Source organism: Blennius ocellaris (assembly GCF_963422515.1).
Source record: "Blennius ocellaris genome assembly, chromosome: 23".
Lineage (NCBI taxonomy): Eukaryota > Metazoa > Chordata > Actinopteri > Blenniiformes > Blenniidae > Blennius > Blennius ocellaris.
The window spans coordinates 4286053-4309275 of NC_137672.1; the positions used below are offsets into that span (position 1 = coordinate 4286053).

Genomic DNA, 23223 nt, shown 5'->3' on the forward strand with positions numbered 1-23223 from the left:
CGCAGCGTCTCCGACTCTCACTGCTTCACTGAAGTAAACGCTCCTGTCCATAAATGGAGCCTGTCATGCAGCTGTAAAAGCCGTCCTCACCGTCTGAGACCTCTCATAGAACGAGGTGCGGAGGGCAGGTTCAGAGCAACGACCTCTCCAATCCCATGTTCATCACACCGTCGACATGTTCTGTTACCAGAGTCCCGCCATCGAGGTGTGAGCGTGTAGAGCAGCAGCACCTCAATAGCTCATGGGCCGCTTCACATTAACGTGGAGTTTGTGGGTAAAAATGCGCTGCTCCACTTTTTTTAATCCTCATCCCACACCGTAGTCGGGAGTTTGAGCGCATCTGACGTAATGATTTCAGTTTCACGGCCCGCCAGAACTGCAAGTCAGAAAAAATAAACATGACCTGCAGTGTGAAAAAGCGCAAAGTCGACCAGGAAAAGCATCAGTTGAAGTCAACTGGACTGAACAGTTTACCGTATTTTCCGCACTATAAGGCACCTAAACACCTCAAATTTTTTCAAAAGCTGACAGTGCGCCTTATAACCCGGTGTGCCCTATATATTGTGGCAAGCACCGTGGAAGAATTGGTCTTCTCAAGTCTGCTACTTGCCAGCTGAATAACCAGAGGCTTTTATTTTGACAACTCCAACTTCTCAACCGGATCTTCAGAGCGGACGACACTCCACACAACACCTTCATCACTCATGGTTGCACACCAACATTCTAACAAACCAAAATAAACTAGATGAAATAATGACTCCCTAAACTGGGGAACAAAAACACATCAACACAATCAACACAACACCAAGCCCAACAACAACCCACAATAACCTCCAACAACACAAAACAGGAATTCCCATCATGCCTTGCATCCTGAGCTCCTCAGTGCAGCCGATAGCTGCAATGAATTATGGGAGTTTCTGTTTGTGGTGTTTTAAATGCAATTATTGGGGGTTCTATTTGGTTTGTGGTGTCGGTAATAATTGTGTTGTGTTGTGTTTTTGTTGCTTAGTTCATGTAGTTTAGTTTATTAGTTGTAAGTTGTCAACCAGCAGTGAAGAAGGTTTTGTGTGTAGTGTCCTCCTGGCATAGGCTGCAGGTAGGACTATCAAAATAAAGTGTGTGCACCTCTCTGGGTGTTAGAATCAGTGGAAAATGTAACCTAATGGCTTTGAGCTATAAAGGTTGTGACCACTGGTCTATTCCATGTGTCTTATAATGCAGTGTGCCTTATATATGAACAAAGTTGTAAATTATGTCAATCAATGTAGGTGTGTCTTATAATCCGGTGCCTTATAGTGTGGAAAATATGGTAGTTTTGCAATACCAGCACACAATTCCATTACCGTGACAGTGGACATTGTTTCATGGCACCTTGCCAAAGCTCAAACAATTTGCTGAGGCTGAGTTTAATAAAAAAAAAAAGCCTGCAATTAATATAGTGGATGAAGTCTTGGGTCACGACAGGAAAAGAAAGAAAACTGTTGTGGAGCTGTTAAAGGTGCGTTTACACAGAAAGACCACAAGTTTGGCACGAATCTCAATTCCTGACCACGGGTCAGGATTTTGTCCTGAATTCTATGATTCGGGGTCGAGGCGCCACGCCATCACGGACAGTCGCCACCTTTTTATCATGAGCTGCGATAAGAGCAGGAAATGGTGGCGGGTCGTCAGGAGTCATTCCGCACCGTCGGCATTATTGTCATGCGGCGTCGTGATTGTGCAAAGCTGTGCGCTGCGCCGTCCGGCACATCGTCACTTTCATTAATGGGTCAGGAATGTGGGCAGTCGGGAGAACTTGCTATATTCAGTTGTGTTTTGCCATGAGAGACGTGTCCAGCCGTCCAGAGGAAATGAGAATCACATGGGAGTTTTGCACATGAGAATGAATTGAATGGACTTTAAGCGGGGAACTTGATTGAGTCAGGACTATATGTCTTGTTTGCACAGAGGACACGGGGAGGTGGCGTCGTTTTCAAAACATAACCAGATCATATTTCACATCGTGACTCCATCCCTGACTGTCGGTTGGGGTAATTAGCAAGAAGCGTCAATATCAAGAACAATACTTGGTTACGACTGACGCGTGTGATGGAGAAGAGTAAATCAAGGCAAGAGAATAAAACTCAACCCTGCTTGTATGCAAGCAGTACAAGTACTTGTTGTCAAATGTGTGATGCTTCCTCTAGTTCGTTGTTTTTATGAGATTCAGCAACTGAAATGAAGAAAATCATTTATTTCTAACTTTTTTTTCCCGTTTTGAAGCTTCTTAAATTTCTTTTCTTTTTTTTTTTTTCTCTTGAGCCATTTTAAAAATATATTTGTGGCATTCTTTTGCTGTTTTGGCTATTTTTCTTTTTTAGGTATTGGCCATTTTATCCACATTAACAGTTTTAATCCATTTTATTGGTTTTAATTTATTCAGCTGTTCAATTTGTTTTCAGTTCCTTTGACTCTCGAAATTGTTTCACTGCGTATTTGTCTGTAGAGAGTATGCATGTGACGAATAAATGTTTTTTTCCTCATTGGATTTATCTGGTTGTCTGTGAGAGATGAACCCAACATTTATACCGAGGGAGCTTACTGTACCTCCTCGGTGATGGTGTTTGTCTTGAAATAATTGGGGTGATTTTTTTTTTTTTTTTTAAACAAGCCATCTATACGTGAATGTGATGATAGTAGTACTGTGTGTGTGTGTGTTCATCCTTCACCATGTTGCTTCATGCAGACGGGTGAAACCAATCCTCCTGTGAACTTCATACACAAATTCCTCAGTCTAATTTGAGAAGTGACCCCCCCCCCCCCAACACACACACACACACACAGAGGCCACTCTCATTTCCTTGCCCAGTGGACCTCCTTTCTCTTCCACCCCGGTTTGGCTCAAACGATTTTGTCATTTTGAAGTTGATTCAATAAATCTGGTGCGTTTGATAGAATAAATACGTTCCTGGATTCATATTGTTGTAGCGTACAAGGAAGTTTCCACCACACAAAAAGTGGGGTAATGGACTGATATAATCCTTGAAGGTTCTGGTTTCCACTGCCTGTGTGTCAAAGGATGGACTCCAGAATGTTCCTTCTGGTCTCTAAAGCTCTGAAAGGGTTAATCTGGAGCCTAAATAATCTCAGATTGACTTGTAGAATATCAAACCTCCAGACCTCTGAGGTCCTCAGGAAGAGGTTCACTCAGTGTTCCTCCAGTCAGAAGAAACGAGGTGAAGCTTTTAGTTCCTCCCTCCTCACCTGTGGAACAAACGTCCTGAACCCCTGAAGACTGCTGACACACTCTCTTCTCTTAAATCACCACTTTAAACATTCTTAATCACACAGGCTCTCCAATCAACTAGACATTTTACTAACTGGATTACATTTAGCTTAATAAATCACTTACTGTGGCGGCCACGAGGACAGTTGGAAGGGGACGTGGTTTAAATTTCCAGCTGGTTTGATGTTCTGTACTGTCTTTAGTTTTTGGGGGGTTGCGAAATAAAAGACAAGTTTCACCTTCAGCTCTGGCGCATCCTTTATCCTACCACATTGGTGACCCCGTTTTGAACATGTTTGAGGAAGCAGAAAACTGTGACGTTGATTCGTCCGCGTCGCCTCACCAGCCGGCAGTTTTCACCGCGGCTTTGAGGCTTCCTGACTTTTGGCAGAACGACCCGGCTTCGTGGTTTGAGCATGCTGAAGCGCTGTTCCGACTGCGTGGAATCACCGAAGATGAATCCAGGTATTACCTGATCGTCGCCACCTTAGACCAGCAGTCCACTCGTGGGACCATGCAGCTGTTGGGTGCTCCCCCGGGTCTTGGGAAGTACGTCACTCTCAAGCAGCTCCTGCTCAGGAGGTACAGCCTGCCTGCCGCTGAGAGGGTGGACAGACTCCTCTCCCGGCCTGGTTTGGGGGACGGCTCGGCTGTGAACCTGATGGACAATATGCTGTCGCTGTTGGGCTCAGACGAGGGTAGAGTCCTTTTCCCGCGTGTTTTCCTGCACCAGCTCCCGCCGCCTGTGTGCGCATTCTTGGCTAACTCCCGCTCTTTGGCCGAGGGGGACTGCTGGCTACAAGGCAGTTTGCTGTGCGGGGTGTGACATTGGAGCCCCCCCAGCTGGCAACGGAGGACACGGACCTGGCGGTGGTGGCTGGAGTGGCTGCCCAGAGACGACGCAGGACCAGCCTGTGTTTTTTCCGTCAGCGGTTTGGCCCCAAGGCTCGATGCTGCGCCGGGAAACGCCAGGGCCAGCACTCGTGTTGGTGGACGAAGTGAGCTGCTGTTCATCAAAGTCTCGGTGTCAGGGAAATGTTTCCTGGTGGACTCCGGCTTGCAGCTGAGCCTACTCCCTCCAGCCGGCATGGACATGTCGGCCGGGGACATCGAACCTCCGTTGAGCATGGCCAACGGTTCCCCCATCCCATCTTTTGGCAGTAGGTCAGTAACTGTATGTTTCCACGGACGCCAGTTTGAGTGGGACTTTGTGATCGCCTCCATTACTGTTCCAATTATCGCTGCTGACTTTCTGTTCGCTGACGGTTTGCTGGTTGATGTTGCGAACCACCGGTTGATCATGGCAGTGACGTTTGCTACTTTTACGTGTGAGACCGGGGGATCTGGGCTGTTAGCCCACGCTAATGTTTCAGCATTTGGTGGCGGAATACTCGTCTCTGACCAAGCCTGTCTTTTCCACCACGGTCACGAGGCATGGTGTTGAGCATTTCATCGCTACCGTGGGGCCGCCAGTTTTTGCGCGCGCACGATGCTTAGACGCTGAGAAGCTAGCTATTGCTGAAGGTGGAGTTTGCCACTATGGAGCGTTTGGGCATCGTGAGGCGTTCTAATAGCCTGTGGGCCTCACCGCTTCTCATGGTGCCTAAGGCAGACGGGTCATGGTGCCCGTGTGGAGATTTTCGCCGTCTCAACAATGTCACTGCATGACCGCTATCCTGTTCCGCACATTCAAGATTTTTCTGTGCGTTTGGCGGGCACATCCGCTTTTTCGAAGGTGGACCTGGTGTGCGTTTGTTACCACGTTCCCGTGCGTGCATATGACGTGCCCAAGACTGCGGTGATTACCCTGTTTGGGCTTTTTGAGTTCCTGCGCATGTTTTTCGGCCTTAAAGGTGCAGCACAGACCTTTCAGAGGTTGATGGACTCGGTGCTGCGAGACCTCACTTTCGTGTTCGTTTGTCTGGACGACATCTTGGTGGCCAGCTCTTCAGCCGAGGAGCACCTGTCACACCTGAAACAAGCTTTTCAGCGCCTTGAGGGTCATGGCCTCATTGTCAACCCGTCAGTTTGGTCTGCCGATTATTGACTTTTTGGGTCATTGTATTTCATGTCAGGGTGCTGTTCCGCTGCCTTCTGAAGTGCAAGCGGTGGCAAATTTTCCCCGTCCGGCCTCGGTTAAGGCCCTGCAGGAGTTTTTGGGCATGATTGACTTGTACAACCGTTTTCTTCCGCGTGCCGCCACCTTCTGCAGCCACTTTATGGGGCTCTGCGACTGAAGAAGGGCTCCAACCCGGTTGACTGGACACCTGATTGTGTCCAGGCCTTTGAAAGTGCCAAGTCTGCCCTTGCTGATGCAGCCCTTCTGGCCCATCCGGCACCTTCAGCACCCATCTCTTTAACGACTGACGCATCTGACATAGCGGTGGGGGCTGTGGTGGAACAGCAGGTGGCTGGAGTTTGGCAGCCTCTTGCATTTTTCAGCCACAAGCTACGAGACAGTGAATGGAAGTAGGCCCCAAAGTTCCAGTTTCCTGGCGCCGACGCGTTTCTGACTCTATTCATTCCCTCTCTCACCCGGGTGTGCAGGCGTCAGTGAAGGTGGTTGGGGCTAAGTTCGTCTGGCCTGGCCTTCGCCGTGATATCAGAGTGGGCAGCTGCATGTGTGGCGTGCCTGCATGCTAAGGTCCACCAGCACACCAAGTCACCCCTTGAACCGTTCCCCATTTTGGCCAGACGTTTTGACCATATGGATTTGGTGGGCCCTCTGCCTCCTTCGTAAGGTTATACCCACGTGCTTTCAATGGTGGATCGAACCACGAGGTGGCCAGAGGCAGGCCCCTTGTCCTCCACGACGTCTGGAGATGTGGCGCGCGTGTTCCTTTCTGCTTGGGTCTCGCGTTTTGGTACCCCGTCAGACAGGGGCCCCCAGTTTGTGTCAGGGCTTTGGTCTGCGATGACGGGTTCTTTGGGGGTGCAGGGGCACCGTACAACTGCAAACGACCCTCAGGCTAATGGCTTGTGTGAGCGTTTTCACCGGTCCCTTAAAGCAGCGCTGTGTGCCGCACTGTTTGACAGTAACCTGGTGGACCGTTTGCCTTGGGTAATGCTGGGGTTGCGTTCGTCTCCACAGAGGACCTAAATGCGTCGCCCGCCGAGCTCATGCTTTGTCAGCCGCTCCATGTTCCTGGGGAATTGTTGCTTGAAAGTTCTGCTCCGCAACCCCGGTCGGAAGTCTGTCCATTTTCCTCTGGCGGTTTTTCGCCTCCGGGCCCCATTCACCACTGTTTTCCCACGGTCGTTTGTTCCAGCGGAGCTCAAGTCGGCCCGTTTCATTTTGCGGCACGATGCTCACCGTTCGCCCTTACAACCTCTGTACGATGGCTCTTTCAGGGTCCTGGACAAAGGTCCTAAGGTTTTCGTGCTGGATGTGGGTGGGCGCAGGGAGCACGTTTCGTTAGACAAACTTAAGCCTGCTCATATGATGGCTGATGAGGTCATGTGTCCGGCCCAGGTTCCCAGTCATGGAAGCCCTCCTTCAAGACCCCCAGTTGTTTCTTCTCCTGATGGGCGTTCGAGCTCGCAGCCTGTGGATGACCTGCTCGCCATCTTTCGCCTGCTGTTTTGCCCGAAGGACAACGCAGCCATTGTGGCCGACTGATTAAGCCTCCAGTGAGATATTTGACTGGCTTTCCTAGGTTTGCCTTCTGGGTGTTTTGGGGGGGGGGGGGGGGGGGGGGGGGCTGTGTAGCAGCCACTAGGACCCAAGCCTCTCACCCAGCAGGACTGTGGGAAGGGGGCATGGTTTAAGTCTCCCGCGGTTTGGATGTTCTGTGCTGTTCTGGCCTTGTTTTTTTGCGGTTGTGACGTTTCACCTTCAGATCCGGCGTATCCTTCATCCTGCCACGTTACCTAATTTACTATACTTTTCATCATCATTTGTTATAATGAATTTCTCATTTCTTCCAAATCTTTATTTATTTTATTCAGTATGTCTTTTATTTCTCTGTAAAGCACTGTGAATACCATTTATTTATTCCAGAAATTAATGCGCCTTGCAAGAATTTTAGATTTTCTGGAAATAACCGCTCCAAAGGTGGATGCTCCTCCGCCGCCCCTCCATCAGGGGACTCGGGACCACAGGACAGGTCTGATTTTGAGGAGCCGTCTGCTGATTGGTCAGTGATTTAAGACACGCCCTTAATATTTTAACATGTCGGCTGGATGAATCCTCTGATAACATATTCAGCTTTGCACTGGTTGGTTTTTTTGCTGCGCAACTTTCATGTTGGTCCTGAAAGAGCAGACGCAAGGCGTTCGCCCTTTTGGGACCAACACGAGAGTCGTGGCGCGGCACTCGAGCTGACCGGCCAGCCGCCGGAGCACGCTAGGATGCGGGGAGACAAAGCAAAACAACTAGTGCAAAGTGGAGGATGTGAACGACACCAGATGATTCATAAGGGCCAGGTCTGCCGCCCGGCTGAGACCACTGTTGTAATGTCACATATCTGCGGAGCTCTAAGCCCCGCCTACTTCTTTAACTCCTTTCTGTGGTGGAAACGCTCTAGATTTAGCTCCAGTTACGCTTTAACTCACTGCTCCATAATGCTACGCTCCGTCCCTGCACTTTTTGTGTAGTGGAAACGAGGCTTTAGTGGCTCACATTGTGTAGCACGTGTAGATTTCTGCTTCAAAACATTCAGAGGTTTACAAGTGTGGTAATAATCATTGTGTACCATATTTTCCGCACTATAAGGCACCTAAACACCTCAAATTTTTTCAAAAGCTGCCAGTGCGCCTTATAACCCGGTGCACCTTATATATTGTGGCGAGCACCGTGGAAGAATTGCTCTTCTTGAGTCTGCTACTTGCCAGCTGAACAACCAGAGGCTTTTATTTTGACAATTTTAAACTTCAGAGCAGAGGAGACTCCACACAACACCTTCATCACTCATGGTTGCACACCAACATTCTAACAAACCAAAATAAACTAGATGAAATAATGACTCCCTAAACTGGGGAACAAAAACACATAAACACAATCAACACAACACCAAGCCCAACAACGACCCACAATAACCTCCAACAACACAAAACATGAATTCCCATCATGCCTTGCAGCGACCACCTCTGTGCAAATGCATAAAGGAGCCGATAGCTGCAATGCATTATGGGAGTTTCTGTTTGTGGTGTTTTAAATGCAATTATTGGGGGTTCTATTTGGTTTGTGGTGTCGGTAATAATTGTGTTGTGTTTTTGTTGCTTAGTTCATGTAGTTTAGTTTATTAGTTGTAAGTTGTCAACCAGCAGTGAAGAAGGTTTTGTGTGTAGTGTCGTCCTGGCATAGGCTGCAGGTAGGACTATCAAAATAAAGTGTATGCACCTCTCTGGGTGTTAGAATCAGTGGAAAATGTAACCTAATGGCTTTAACCTATAAAGGTTGTTGACCACTGGTCTTTTCCATGCGCCTTATAATGTGGTGCGCCTTATATATGAACAAAGTTGTAAATTATGTCAATCAATGGAGGTGCGCCTTATAATCTGATGTGCCTTATAGTGTGGAAAATACGGTAATATCTATGTTTGGTGTAGAGATGAGTCATCAGCTCCAATGTATTTGGATGAACTGCCTCATGAAGACACTGCTGCCTTTCTTTTGGACTGTGATCATTTCCAGCAACATCACAGTCTAATCACAGGAGCTGAAAACGTAGATTGTTGACCGGGAGATAGCCCATCAAATAAAATGACATGTTTGAATGAATTCTTGGAACAAGTCAACTCCAGTGGGGATGGATCCAGTACTGATGATATGCAAGATGGGGTCACTACCGCCAGATGACCGTGGCTGCATATACAATGTATAGCCACAAAGCTCTTGACCGTGAATCACACAGTTTGATATGTCCCGTGCAATTATCGCTTTTTTTTGTGCTCCAAGTCCGTGTAGTTTACAAAGATTTGGCGGCACATGGAGCGGGGACGTGGCTGCAGAAGTGACGTAGTCCGTCTCTTTCCAGCTCGCAGACGCGTCAAGCGTCAAAGCCTTTACCGGTACAGGTTTGTCCAACTGGTCTAAACAGGACTATCCACTTCCTGTCTGACCAACTCCCTCTGAGGAAATATGTTCTGAAGAGAACCACACCTTGCTGCTGACGGGGGAACGACGCTCATTCATCACATTTCTTTTGTACGAGTTGCATCTAACGTGACACGTCGGGATATTTTAAGACTGTGTCACACATATTATATATTGCGTATGAATAATTCTATATTGTAACATCAAGTTTTTTTTCCTGATAGAAAATGTTCAGATTAAACCAAAGCTGACAATGTTAATGTGCTCAAGTGAAGTAAAGAAGTATTTGTGTCATTAAAGAAGCTTTCTGCTGGGATGTAAAGATGAACGATTCTCTAAGTACTTTACATGAATTGCAGGGATGAGATGTCGGACCTCATCAATCAAGACCAGTCTTATTGCCTCTTGTGCTTTCCCAGCATCTTTTGTTATTTACCTCCTCCCTGTCTTTCTGGCCTGCAGCTGTCAGTTCTATTAATAAATGTCACCACCCCAAAAAAAACCTCCCTCCTTTTTCCATCCTTGTATTCCTCCTCCCTCTCACTGTACAATATCAGCTCTTATTTCTGTGATTTGTTCCCAAAACACCCGCTTATTAAAAACATTCAACATTGCCTGATTTACATTAGATTATAAAATGCTATTAATAAACGGCAAAAGATGGTTGCAGGCAGCATAATGTAGTGAAACCTATAATGTGAATAGAGATCAATACTAGATGGGTGTATCACATGAAGTGTAACTATCTAATAAAGGTTTTAAATAAACTGAATATCTGAATGTACACAACTTGAACATCTTGAGGAAAATCCACTTCTGACTTGGAGAACCCAGTTGAACAGTGTTCGGTTGTATTTCTCCCAGCGGAAACTCGGACTCATTAACAAAGTAGACAAAAACAAACTCCTCATTAACCAGCCAGCTGCCTCTGTGTTTCCTGTGACAGTCCCATGATGTGAGAGTGAGGACACGCAGGTTTTCATCCAGGTGGGCTGAGTCCCCGCAGTGTTTTTAAAGGGCCAGTGTGTAGGATGTGATGGCATGAAGCAGTCATTCTGCACATTGTGTGGGAGAAAGACGAGGGGGTGAAGCATTACTGGTGGCAACACACTCACTACGTTGACTCAAAATACTAATTCATATACACCGCAAAGAGTCTTCTATTTGAGAACCTTAGGAATGAAATGTTACACACAGAAAATGATATTTAACAGGTTCAATAGTTTTTTTTTTGGTGAGGGGGGAATCAAATTGAAGAGAGAGATGTTTAGAGAAATCTAAATAGCTGCCTTTTATTGATTGTAACTGATGTAATGTTGTCACTTTGGATCAATGAATCAAATAGACTCATGTTTGCACACAAAAACAATTTGTGTAGTTTGAAGAAAACCGTGTTGATAACCTAAGTGTTTCCTGGTGGCTACATGGTTAGCGTTAGCTGATGGCTACATGTTAGCATCGAGATGTTATAAAGACTTGAATTTTTTTGGCGATTAACTTCTTTGTTCATATCTCGCGTACAGCTTTGCTCTTATCCACGCTTCCATCGCGCAGTTTTGAACTGAAACGTCCCTTGGTTTCATCCTCGCCTCCTTTAGCTGCTAATGTTAGCTTAGCTTCTTTAGCTCTGAGGTCTGAGGGCTGCAGCTCGTGGGTCCTAAGACCAAGTGCAAAACCAGAGGGGACAGAGCGTTCTACGTTGTCGGCCCTACGCTGTGGAACGCTCTGCCCCTCCACGTCCCAACAGCCCCCCCACTTAAGACTGTTTTAAATCTCGTCTTAAAACCCACTTTTATTCTCAGGCTTTTAATGCCGCGTGAGTCGTGTGGTCCCCTGTGTTTTTTACTTATTGTTTTATTTATTGTTCTCATTTATTTTATTGCTTTTTAAGCGTCTTTATATTTCTATTTATTCTTTTGAATTGTTTTATTCTTATTCGTAGTTTCTTAATGTGTTTGTAGTTTTTCATCTGTTTTTATGTTTATTTTATGGTTTTATACTTATTTAGGTGTTGGACTGTTTAGTTTTATGTGCAGTATGTGAAGCACTTTGTAAACGCTTCGTTTTTAAAATGTGCTATATAAATAAAGTGGATTGGATTGGATTCTTTCCACACAAACGCTTTACTGATGGAGCTGAAATACCAGCAATTGTCTTCAATCTGCAATCACTTTTTTTCTAAAGGAAATAAATGGTTCTTTTGGGCTGTATTCATGCCAGAACAAATGAGGTCTCGGCACGTTCGCCAGCTCTGCTCCCTCAATCCAGTCAGCTCCCCCAAACACTTTCTATGTAATTAATTATTCAATCATTCAATCATTTCTGCATTAACGTTCAGCCCTAGTTATAAGAGACCTAAGTGTAGTGCAATTGTATGCAGTGTTTTCTGCAGGGAAGTGTGACACGAACTGTTTTAGTGTGGCTTTGCTCATAAATGTGCAACAAAGCCTGCAGACGGTCGTCTTCTTCCACCTGTCAGGACGAGGCTGTTTATGTTTTGCAATGTATGGTTGTCGGAGTGACGGGAGCGGCTCAGAGGTCCTGTAAGGGATAGTAGGCAGCTGTGTGTGTGTGTGTGTGCGTGTGTGTGTGTGTGTGTCTATTTCCGTGCTGTCACCTTCTTCTGTATGTCTCTCAGCCACATCACAGAAAATATTATTTTGTATTCCGGAAGATAAAGAGCTTAACGAAGAAATTCCACCTCAACGTGGTCCACACTTTCTTTATCCAGACCACATCCACCACAGCACATCAACTCTTTATTCTTTCCAGCTCTCCTTGTTTTGTTTTCTTCGTTTACACCAGTCGCTCTCCGTAACAGACTTGACGTATTGCCGTGGTAACAGTTGATTTGACACCCTGGAAAGTTCTCCTTGTCGTTTATTTTTCTGCATTTCTGAAGCCTTTATTGACGCCCAACTTGTGAGAGTAACAACTTGTGGACCGTTCATCATAACATTAAGGCTTGTTGATTGACACTTTAACTCATCATCATCAATCATCATCATCATCATCCAGTGCAATATCTTTCTGTTTTGTGTTCCTAGTGTTTTTTAATACTTTGTTGGAAAAAAAGTCATACAAATATTTTGAAAGAAATCGTTTCACTATATATTGATTCCATATAAAAATGGTTTTGAGTGAAAAACATCAAGATGCAGAAAATCTCTGCTGACAAACATGTGAGTAACAGAGGTTTTGTGGATTCATTTGAATAGTTTGTATAAAGAGGTCATTTGAGTCACATTTGATTAAATACTTTTGTCAATGACATTAAATTGTTCAATGTTTATAGAATATATAAAAAAAAAGGAAAGGTCTCAAAAGTGCAAGTTTAACTTAAACTTGCACTTTTTCTTTCTTCGCTGCATGAATTAATTTTCTGAATTGCTATTTTTATTTCCAAAGGGTTACTTTTTTAATTTACTGGCTATTATATTTGTCTTTAAATTTGCTTGGAGGCCGACTTGGTGTGTAACTTCTACACCTTATCCAGATGTGAATCCTTTTTAATGCATCAGTAGCAATAAGCTTTATTTGAGTTTCAAGTTTTGTTCTATCGTAACAACAAAAAACTGATGAAATATGCAAAAATCCCCATTATTTTTTTAAATATTTTGTGAAGGTTGTGAAGGCGATGTTTAATTGTTTGATTTTGATTGTTGTGATGGGAATCGCTCTTTGAATTGCAGTTGTCAGTATTAGAATAACCATCAAATACAGAGAAAAAAAACTACAAAGTTCCCCAGCCTGGGAATGGAAAAGGACGCCTTTTAATTGGAAAAATAAGAGTTTGTTTTTGAATATATGAAAAAAAAACTTGATGAATTTGCCTGCCGGAGAGCAGAAGAACTGGAGTGGAAAGTTCTTTGTGTGGAGGCTTTTCTTGTGAAGGTTGAGGACTGTTGTGACAATCGTCTGGCTGAAAACCAGAATTGAGAAGAATTTCAATATTTTGTTTCCAAAATAAACCATTTCACTGGTTTTCCACCTTGTTGGTTGGTTTTCTTGCCTGACTGAGCAGAGCAGAGAGTTTCTATCCTGGATTGAATGAAACATTAAATAAATCTTGTCTTGGAAAGTAAAAACAAACAATTGGTTCGTCAGAATATCAGTCAGATGTTAAAGTGTGCTGAAGTTGAATTGTGTTCGCTTCCTGCAGTTCTTTGGAGGTTAGCATTTAGCATTTAGCTTCCCTGCACCCTGCGACTTGACGTCTTCCAAAACCTCCCTGAAGTGAAGCCGGTGTCTCCATTCCTCTTGTCCTCTTCGGTACAATAGATTTGGATTGAGTGCACGTGAGTGAAGTAGCGTGCGGTGTGGAGATAGTAACTCGCTGCCGCGCTTTAATCACAAACTTTATGAGCTTGAGGTGATGACTTATCTGGTTCCCGTGCGCTATGTGGTAGCGAGCCAGTGGCTATGACTGAGCACCCCTGCTGAAATGCACCGTGGGACTTCAGGAGCTTAAATGGGGTTATTGTGGTTTCTATTAGTTTCACAGTGTCGTTAATGGTTGTGTTTTATTGTGTTTTTGTTGTTGAGTTAGTCACGGCCATGAGTGAGAAGTTCAGTGTGAGTTACAGAAGAAAGACGCCACCGCTGAGCTGGGTTCTCTAAAGCTTTCTTCATTTTCAAAAGGAGAGTTTTTTTTCTTTCCACTGCCATTTTGGAATTGTTGGGTTTTCTCAGTAAATGCGCCTTTGAAATGACTATCGTATTTGGCACTATCTGAATAAAGTTGTATTGAAATGAATCTCCTGCCACTGTATTGATGACCCGTGTGTCAAAATAAAAGCTTCTACCAGTCGCAATTGGCATAAAAGACAGAAATCGTCCTTTAGTGTTCCACGCAGCTCGCCACCATGTAGTTTTCACCATCGGTTCTGCCTGCAGGTGGCGGTAGTACACAGTAGTACACAGTAGTACACATCTCCACTATGAAGTGCTGCACTATTTCCACTGGCACCGCACTTCTTGATAATGAAGCAATACTTTTTGTTGGATTTATCAGCACCTATAACACAGCAAATATAAATAAAATGTGAAAGCTTGGATTTTTAGCATTAAAATGCATTTTAATCTGACGGAGATTTTTGTAGATCGTGTGTTTGCTTTTGCTATCACTGGAAACGGCTGCATTCTACCATTCTTCACATCGGTTCCTCTCCGAGTTGTTCGATAGGCCCCGTCTGAATGTAAGAGGCCAGTAGTGCGCTCCCTAGAGGTAAACCTATCATTTTATTTTGTCAAGTCAATATATGTTGAAGCACTGATTGAGGCTGATCCACGAATAACGTGAGAGGAGCAGGTTAGAAATTCACCTATTGCTTTCCCACAGCCACACTGATGTGGGAAAGTATTCCCCAAGCTCTTTCATTTATAGTCAAATGAATGAACACGCGGCAGATTATGGAGCTGTAAAGATTTGCATCCCGTTGTTTCACATGTATGTAATTCACGTGGATGGTTGGAAGACACCAAAGTCTCAGTGTCCAGCAATTTAGAGGGGGATGGAAAAACTCTAATGCTCGGGAAGCAGAGGAGTGTTTAGCATGCATCGTTTATTTTAAAACGGTGGGTCAATGTTCACCACGAGTCGAGGGAGGTTGAATAGAGGTGTGGAGGAATTACACTGATTGACATTTGAGGTGTTGAATCACAAGCTTGTTGACCCTAAACCTGTAATCTATTACCGTATTTTCTGCACTATAAGGCACCAGATTATAAGGCACACCTACATTGATTGACATAATTTACAACTTTGTTCATATATAAGGCTCACCGCATTATAAGACACATGGAATAGACCAGTGGTCATAACCTTTGTAGCTCAAAGCCATTAGGTTACATTTTCCACTGATTCTAACATCCAGAGAGGTGCACACACTTTATTTTGATAGTCCTACCTGCAGCCTATGCCAGGAGGACACTACACACAAAACCTTCTTCACTGCTGGTTGACAACTTACAACTACCGCTAATAAACTAAACTACATGAACTAAGCAACAAAAACACAACACAATGATTACCGACACCACAAACCAAATAGAACCCCCAATAATTGCATTTAAAACACCACAAACAGAAACTCCCACAATTCATTGCATGCACCGCGCGCTTCTTCTTCTACGGGGAAAATGAAGTCGGCGGCTGCTTACCGTCCAGAGGTGGTCGCTGCAAGGCATGATGGGAATTCCTGTTTTGTGTTGTTGGAGGTTATTGTGGGTTGTTGTTGGGTTTGGTGTTGTGTTGATTGTGTTGATGTGTTTTTGTTCCCCAGTTTAGGGAGTCATTATTTCATCTAGTTTATTTTGGTTTGTTAGAATGTTGGTGTTCAACCATGAGTGATGAAGGTGTTGTGTGGAGTGTCGTCCTCTGAAGATCCAGTTGAGAAGTTAGAGTTGTCAAAATAAAAGCTTCTGGTTGTTCAGCTGTCTAATAGCAGTCTGGAGTAGAGCAATTCTTCCATATATAAGGTGCTCCGGGTTATAAGGCGCACTGGCAGCTTTTGAGAAAATTTGAGGTATTTAGGTGCCTTATAGTGAGGAAAATACGGTATTCTGTTTTCCATTCAATTTGATCAATTCTGCTGCTCTTTTGAGATCAGAATCTATACTGTTCGACCGACAGCCGGTGTGCACGTCTACATTCTGGCAGTGTGAAGGCTGAAGCATGGGCCATGAAACCAAAGGTGTGTGGAACCTCTGCTGCTACCGATCATAGAGCCGACACCACCACGTCCAACATGGTCTGGTTTCTTCGCCGTCAATCTGACGTGAACAACACATCAAATGTCACGTTGCCGTTTTGTGAATAGTTTGACCTCGTCTGGATCTAATTTGCAACGTGAAAAGGAGGGACGGGATAATGTTTGTGCTGGTGTGTGAACGTCTGGAGAGGACGTGTGACGCAGGTTTGGACTCCTCGCTTGGTTGTGGTGGATGTAATGAATGTCCTCATACATTCTTACATGTCCTGCTATGAAATCCGGAGCAGAGGGGAGAAGAGGACACTGGAACCCCCTTTTTCAGCAATTGATGCGTGAGCTGCTTCTGCCTGATATCATGTTAAAACCAATCGTCGGTCTCCGGAGTCTGAAAAACACCAATTCTCAGTTCGCCTCAAAGCGTTTGAAATGAGCTCCACACCCAGAGAAAACACTGGATTATGTTAATGTATGGAATCACAGGAGGGTCGAGACTGAAAGGAAATAAATGTGGAAATATAGAGACTCGATAATAAAAAATAGAATAAAAAAAATATATATATACACAAAGGTAGTCATATTCTTTATCTATCTTGTCTTTGCTTATTCCATGTTGTCAAGACTTCTTTGGCTTGACCCATCCAGTAAATGCAATGACAGAAAGCAAATGAAAAAGGACTGTGTTGTGTGGATTGCGATTCCATATTTCTGTGGCTTCTTCTCACCATGACACGGCTTTAACTGGAACTGCCAGTCCTCCAGTCAGTGCAGAGGTTTGTTCCTGCACAGGATTTTCAAATACTTTGTTGATATAATGCCTGGAAGTGGTGGCTACTTATTAGAGTAGCCAGTTCTCACGTCTGCCACAGGTTTTTATTAGCAGGCATCTGTTCACCTTTACTTGTAAAACACTGCATCTTTTTCCACCAGTTCTCTTTGAGACACTTTGACCCATTTTTCAACAGGTAACTTAGCAAAACTTTGGTTTTCTTCTCTATATTAACTTGAAATTGACATGACTGGTACCACACAATGGTCTTCACACTGTCAACTGATCTGTGACTGTATTTGTTGAATTTTATGTTTTATTAAGTTGAGAATTTTGCCATTTCAGCACTAAGCTTTAATACATTCCAGTCTGGAGTGTTCCATCAAATTGTGCTTCTGATCACAACCGTGCTTTATCCTAAAAGTCAACGATTGAAATGATGGTCACGGAAAATACACATTGCTATAAAAGCGAAAAGAACGACGTGTGAATGTGTTATAAACCAAATCTTCACTAGAAGTTCTTGTTTTGCGTGTTTAGTAGCTCATACTTTAAAAAACAGAGCAGGCCAAGTTCACACAGGACGGAAGATGTGAGAGGATGCAAAACGAACCTCGTGACGATAAAACAAACATCCAAGTAGTCTGATCTCCTTTTCTTTGGTCTGTCGTCAATTCAAGATGGATTCTTTTTTGGAACTGCAGCAATCAACCCTTGCGTGCTATTTTTACTCAAACTGAAGTTAAACTCTACTTCTGTTTTTTTGGCCTCGTGATGAAAAGAAAAGCCTTTTTCTTGTTTGAACCAAAGTTGAAGCTCTCGCTGACGGGAGGGGCACAGCATCTATGGGGTTATATTTGTGCCAAAGTTCTGAGCGAGCGATGGGAAAATTTGAGCACAAAAAAATTAATTGTGCAAGCACACTAATAACATTTTGAGGAAATATTTAAATTGCGCAAAGACAAACTTGAGATTGCTCAAAAATAATTTCTGCGCTCAGATTCTTCCTCTGCGCTCAACCTCTCTCTCTCTCTCTCTCTCTCTCTCGCTCTCTCTCTCTCTTTCTCTCTCGCTCGCTCGCTCGCTCGCTCGCTCAAATCTCTCCACCTCCGCTCAAGTCCTGCTGTGCGCTCGCTCAAAATGTCCAAAGCCCAAATGTGACAGACACGGTTGTCCACCAATCACAGAAATTCAGGGCGGGCGTTGAATTCTGATTGGTTACTTTGGATTCTGGAAGTGCCTCATAACCAACGAAGAAGAAAAAGAAGAAGAAGAGGGAAAAACAAACTGCGAGGGAAAACATGTTGTAATCCAGGATCATTATCTTTCCATCCATCCATTGGCTACCGCTTTATCCGGGGCCGGGTCGCGGAGGCAGCAGTCTGAGCAGAGTTGCCCAGACTTCCCTCGCCCCAGACACTTCCTCCAGCTCCTCCGGTGGCACCCCAAGGCGTTCCCAGGCCAGCCGAGAGATCATTATCTTTAGTTTTCCTTATTTCTGTTTTCCCTCGCAGTTTGTTTTTCCCTCTTCTTCTTCTTTTTCTTCTTCGAGCGAGAGAGAGAGAGAGAGAGAGAGGTTGAGCGCAGAGGAAGAATCTGAGCGCAGAAATTATTTTTGAGCAATCTCAAGTTTGTCTTTGCGCAATTTAAACATTTCCTCAAAATGTTATTAGTGCTCTTGCACAATGAATTTTTTTGTGCTCAAATTTTCCCATCGCTCGCTCAGAATTTTGGCACAAATAGAACCCCATAGTAATCTCCATGTTGTGGCATCGCTCTCGAGCGCAGGCGGAACTATATCTGGTATGTGTGAGGAGCCACATGAATCCCTCAAACCACATGGCATTTAGCAGGGTTTTCCTCTGCGGCCTTTTTATAGTGCCGCGCGTGACCACACACACCTGTCCTAGCCTTTGTGACTGCAGGGGATTAAAATGCCCCAAGGGCAGCAAGAAGAAAATAACTTTCTCCACCGGCTCGCTTTAAACCACAGAATGCCTAGAATTCTAAAGAACTGAGTGACGACAGAGAGTGTGTGTGTGTGTGTGTGTGTGTGTGTGTGTGTGTGTGTGTGTGTGTGTGTGTGTGTGTGTGTGTGTGTGTGTGTGTGTGTGTGTCGTTCACATGAACAGACCCTGTTCATCTTCTGAGTTCTGTCCTGTTGCCTCCAGGTGTGATGTCATGTGATGGTCTGACTCGTGTGATTGGTTGATATTTTTTGCACGCCCAGAACGAACGAGTGGACTTTGCTATATAATCGTGCGGGCCTCATTTTCACCTCGGGAAGTCTCTGGACTTGGCGCAGGGATGCTAAGTGCTAAATGCTAACCTCCAGAATACTCATAAGTGCTATTATTGGAGCGTACTTTGTGGTGTCACCACTTCCTACAGAAAACTAGAGCATTGTTTACGCATCTTGTGTGGCCACTTCCAACAATTGTTCTATATTAGTTTTTCTTCTCAAAGCATCGCTTAGCCAGACTGAATTGTGGTTTTGAACGGGAGAAAAAGCAGTGGAATGTGTCAAAGAAAACCCCCAAAATCAAACAAACAAAGAAAAAGCTTACCAATTGTCATCGAGCGCGATAATTCAATCTGCAGCGAAAAGCGGTGTGGCTGTTCGTGGCTTCCACACACAGGGAGGGACGTGTTTGTGCTTCAGAGAGACACGTGGTCCTTATGTCTTTGTGTCCTGATGAATATTTAAAAAGTGTGTGCTGGTACGTCGGAGCCTTCTTCTCTGTTTCAGTGTCCTCTGATGAGCTGCACTCACAGTGTTTTTAACCAGCCCACTGAGGCTGTTCAGCCTCCGCTTGGGTTTTTCTCACGTCTTTATGTCGCTTCGAGCATCTTAAAGTCCAAATATATGCTAAGAATGAATTGAGTTGTGTGATTTGGACCTGTGCAGCTCCGGGTTCCTTCACTGTGAGACAGCATGAACTTATGTGATGGTCTGTGGAGCGTTCATAAGGGAGATTCTCCTGCTCCTAACATGAGGATTAATTATTATCCCCCCCCGTGGCTGATAGACCCCAAAGGGGGATCTTGAAACAGTCTCCATACGTCCGTCCGTTCGAACGTTTCTACCTATATCTCGGCAACCCCTGGGCCCACAGTGACCAAACTTCACATGTGGATACATCTCAGAGGGGGAAGGGATACTATGGTGACCTTGACCTAATTTGCATATTAAGTAGGTCACAGGGTCACGAAGTGCTTAAAAACACATTTTGGGCTCTGGAGGCCGAGGTTTTTGAGCTAGGGCTCTGAAATTTTATACACACCTACTATTACTCTGGGGACACCCTCCAGCATACCAAGTGACCTGACCTTGACCTTGACCTTGAAGATTGGTAGGGTCTGAAGTTTGCTCGTCATGGTTGCACAATACATGTATTTTCATATAAACATTTCTCCTCATTTCTCAGCAGTTCCTGGGCCCACAGTCACCAAACTTCACACATGGACACTCCACCTGGGGAGAAGGGGCACCATGGTGACCAGGACCTAATTTGCATATCAGGTCACAGGGTCACTAAGTGCATAAAAACACCTTTTGGGCTCTGGAGACGTATTTTGACATAGCTTATGAAGAAGACCTTTCAGATTCTACATAATTATCTACTAGGACCCATGGAACACCCACTAGTGTACCAAGTGTGCTGCCTTAGAGCTGCTTTGTGAGAAAATAGAAAGCCCTCCGGCGGGGGATTAGCCCAGCAACGGCCTTCTTGTTGATTTGTTTATTGGAGTGCTGCAGTGGGAAGGACTGTTGGTTGTCTCACAGTAACACGTGTCACCATAGCCTGTGTGTGAGGCCCCAGAGTGCCCAGGCACAGAAACAGCCTGTTCTCAACAGAGTCACTAGAGGCACTTTTAGACTGGATTTGAAACTGAAAATGGTCAGTGGGCTACAGTTTGGTCGTCTCGGTTCAAAAGTGAAATATGGTTCTATGACCTCTGTGATGGAGAAAAATGACCTCCATGGGGTGTGTGTGGCGCTGCTGGGCGATGAAAGGAAACACTACGTATGAATATATAAAATCTCCGATTCCAAGTGTTGCACCTGTGCAGTGAAGACGGAGGAGACCGTCCGTTTCCTCCGTCTTGCCTCTTCCCCTGTGTCACTCCTCCCTCCCCCGTTCGGTCTGTTCTCCGTCACCGCTGCGGCGTAATCGCATTACTCCGTCTGTGTTTCTGCAGACCTGAAGAGAAGCGGAGTCGGCCCTGGCGTCGCCCGTCTGAGAGGGAGCGAAGACCACAGCTTCAGCTGCTCTCGTCCTCCGTCATGCAGTCCTCCTTCCTCCTCCTCCTCCTGCTCTCCTCGGGCTGCCTCCTGTCCCTGCTCCCCTCCTGCCTGTCCCAGGCGGACGGCGACCTGGTTGTCCAGACGCGTAGTGGCCGAGTCCGAGGCATCCGCATGCCGGTGCCGGACCGGAGCTACGTCTCCGCCTTCCTTGGCATCCCTTTCGGGGAGCCGCCGGTGGGGAATCGGCGTTTCCGCCCCGCGGAGCCCAAGCGCCAGTGGTCGGGGGTGTACGAGGCCAACGCCTACCCCAACGCCTGCTACCAGATCGTGGACACGTCGTTCCCCGGCTTCCCGGGCAGCGAGATGTGGAACCCCAACCGAGAGATGAGCGAAGACTGCCTGTACCTCAATGTGTGGGTCCCCTCGTCGCCCAGGCCTCACAACCTCACTGTAATGGTATGGATCTACGGTGGAGGTACGTCGTTAATCGCCGCTGCAAACCACACATCGGAAACGGATTCATTTGACAAGAAGCTCTCCAGTAAAGCGATCAACCATTTGTCAAACAGATGTGGAGAAATTGGCAGCTCAGTGGTGAATTCACAAAGAAGAGTTGTTTTCAACCAAATCTCTGTCAAATGTAAAAACGGCACAATATAAATAGATATTTATCATTGCTGGATGTATCGAGGCAGGAATTTAGATTTGCTTTTACAACTTCTTGAAAAAGAAAATATATCATTTCCCTTTGATCAATCCAAATTCTTACTGAATTAATGGGCATCTTCTTTATGTTTTCAGTGTGGTGCCAAACAACAGAATGACTGCTTTTCTCCTAAATAGGCTGGATGCTTGATTGGAAGACTGAAGATATGCGTAATGCAAAGACTTGTTTAAATCTCACTAACTTTAACCATTTTAGCAGTTCTAACTGATCTTTCTAGACCGTTCCAGAATATCTCTTCCTCTTTATATCCTCTCTTCTAAAAGCTGTCCTCTTCTTCAGTCCAGCTTTGTCCTCGTCCGTAGGTCAATACTGTGCTTCTGTCACGCCTCCAGGCTTCTACAGCGGCTCTTCCTCTCTGGACGTGTACGACGGCCGGTACCTGGCTCACAGTGAAACGGTCGTCGTGGTTTCCATGAACTATCGCATCGGGGCGTTTGGTTTCCTGGCCCTGCACGGCTCCTCGGACGCTCCTGGCAACGTGGGCTTGCTGGACCAGAGGATGGCTCTGCAGTGGGTGCAAGACAACATTCACTTCTTTGGAGGAAACCCCAAGCAGGTTTCTTTACTTTTTTTTATTTCTTTCCTCTTCTTCTCAGTGTGTGAGAGGCATCCCACTTCTTGGCTGCTGGCGAGTTGAGCTGCTTTTTGTTTTCCGTTCCATCCGTCACCAGGTCACCATCTTCGGCGAGAGTGCCGGGGGGGCCTCGGTGGGGTACCACCTCTTGTCTCCGGACAGTCGTCCCACCTTCACCCGGGCCATCCTGCAGAGCGGCGTCCCCAACTGCCCCTGGGCCTCGGTCAGCCCGGCCGAAGCTCGGAGGCGCGCCACTCTGCTGGGGAAGCTGGTGGCTTGCAACGGAGGCAACGACACCGAGCTGGTGGACTGTCTGCGGGGGAAAACTCCCCAGGAGATCATCGACCAGGAGTTTCAGGTAACCAGGTTCACTTCGTCGTGGGACTCTTTAAGCCACGTTCTCAGAATAGGACGAAGGCAGCGGCGTGAGCTCTGAAGGCAAGACGCACTGAAATAATCGCTGAAGGATTTTAGCTGTTTCAAGTGATTAGATTAAGTTTATTGTTATAGAAGGCGTGAGGTGCAGTGTGCTGGCCGTAGAGCTGAAACCCCCCACAGGAGCTGCAGAAGCTCCACCTCAGTGTCCAGACAGAGGAAATAACAACTCATTCCAAAAAGTGTTGCATTTGAAGTTGCAAGAAAATAGAAGAAATCATCCGGGTCACACATGGAGATGTATTTTTAGAACAAGATTTATAAATAAATATTTTGAATTTAATTTGGAAATGTCATCACTTTGTTTGGTCTTGGTGACGAGACTGTTCAGTTGACATGGTGTACTTTGTCTTCTTGGCCACAGCTGAGTGGTTGAACATGTTATTTAGACATCATTATGTTTCCATTGCCTTCTCTGACTCAAACACCAGACTGGACTGTCTGTGTCTCCTGA

The 23223-nt window shown here is 45.5% G+C and overlaps 1 protein-coding gene across 3 annotated transcripts in view; it reads left to right on the forward strand.

The window, feature by feature from the left end:
* ache (acetylcholinesterase (Yt blood group)) overlaps positions 1 to 23223 on the forward strand; it is a 53438-nt gene that overhangs the window by 17416 nt on the left and 12799 nt on the right. For 2 of the 3 annotated variants that reach the window (XM_080519262.1, XM_080519261.1), the window contains 3 exons: positions 20988 to 21508; positions 22093 to 22316; positions 22432 to 22692. In XM_080519262.1, coding sequence (XP_080375388.1) covers positions 21073 to 21508; positions 22093 to 22316; positions 22432 to 22692 — 921 coding nt within the window. In that variant the 5' untranslated portion in view covers positions 20988 to 21072. Of the gene's footprint in view, positions 1 to 4270; positions 4433 to 20987; positions 21509 to 22092; positions 22317 to 22431; positions 22693 to 23223 lie in introns of those variants that run through there. The other variant, XM_080519260.1, reaches the window with a different exon arrangement.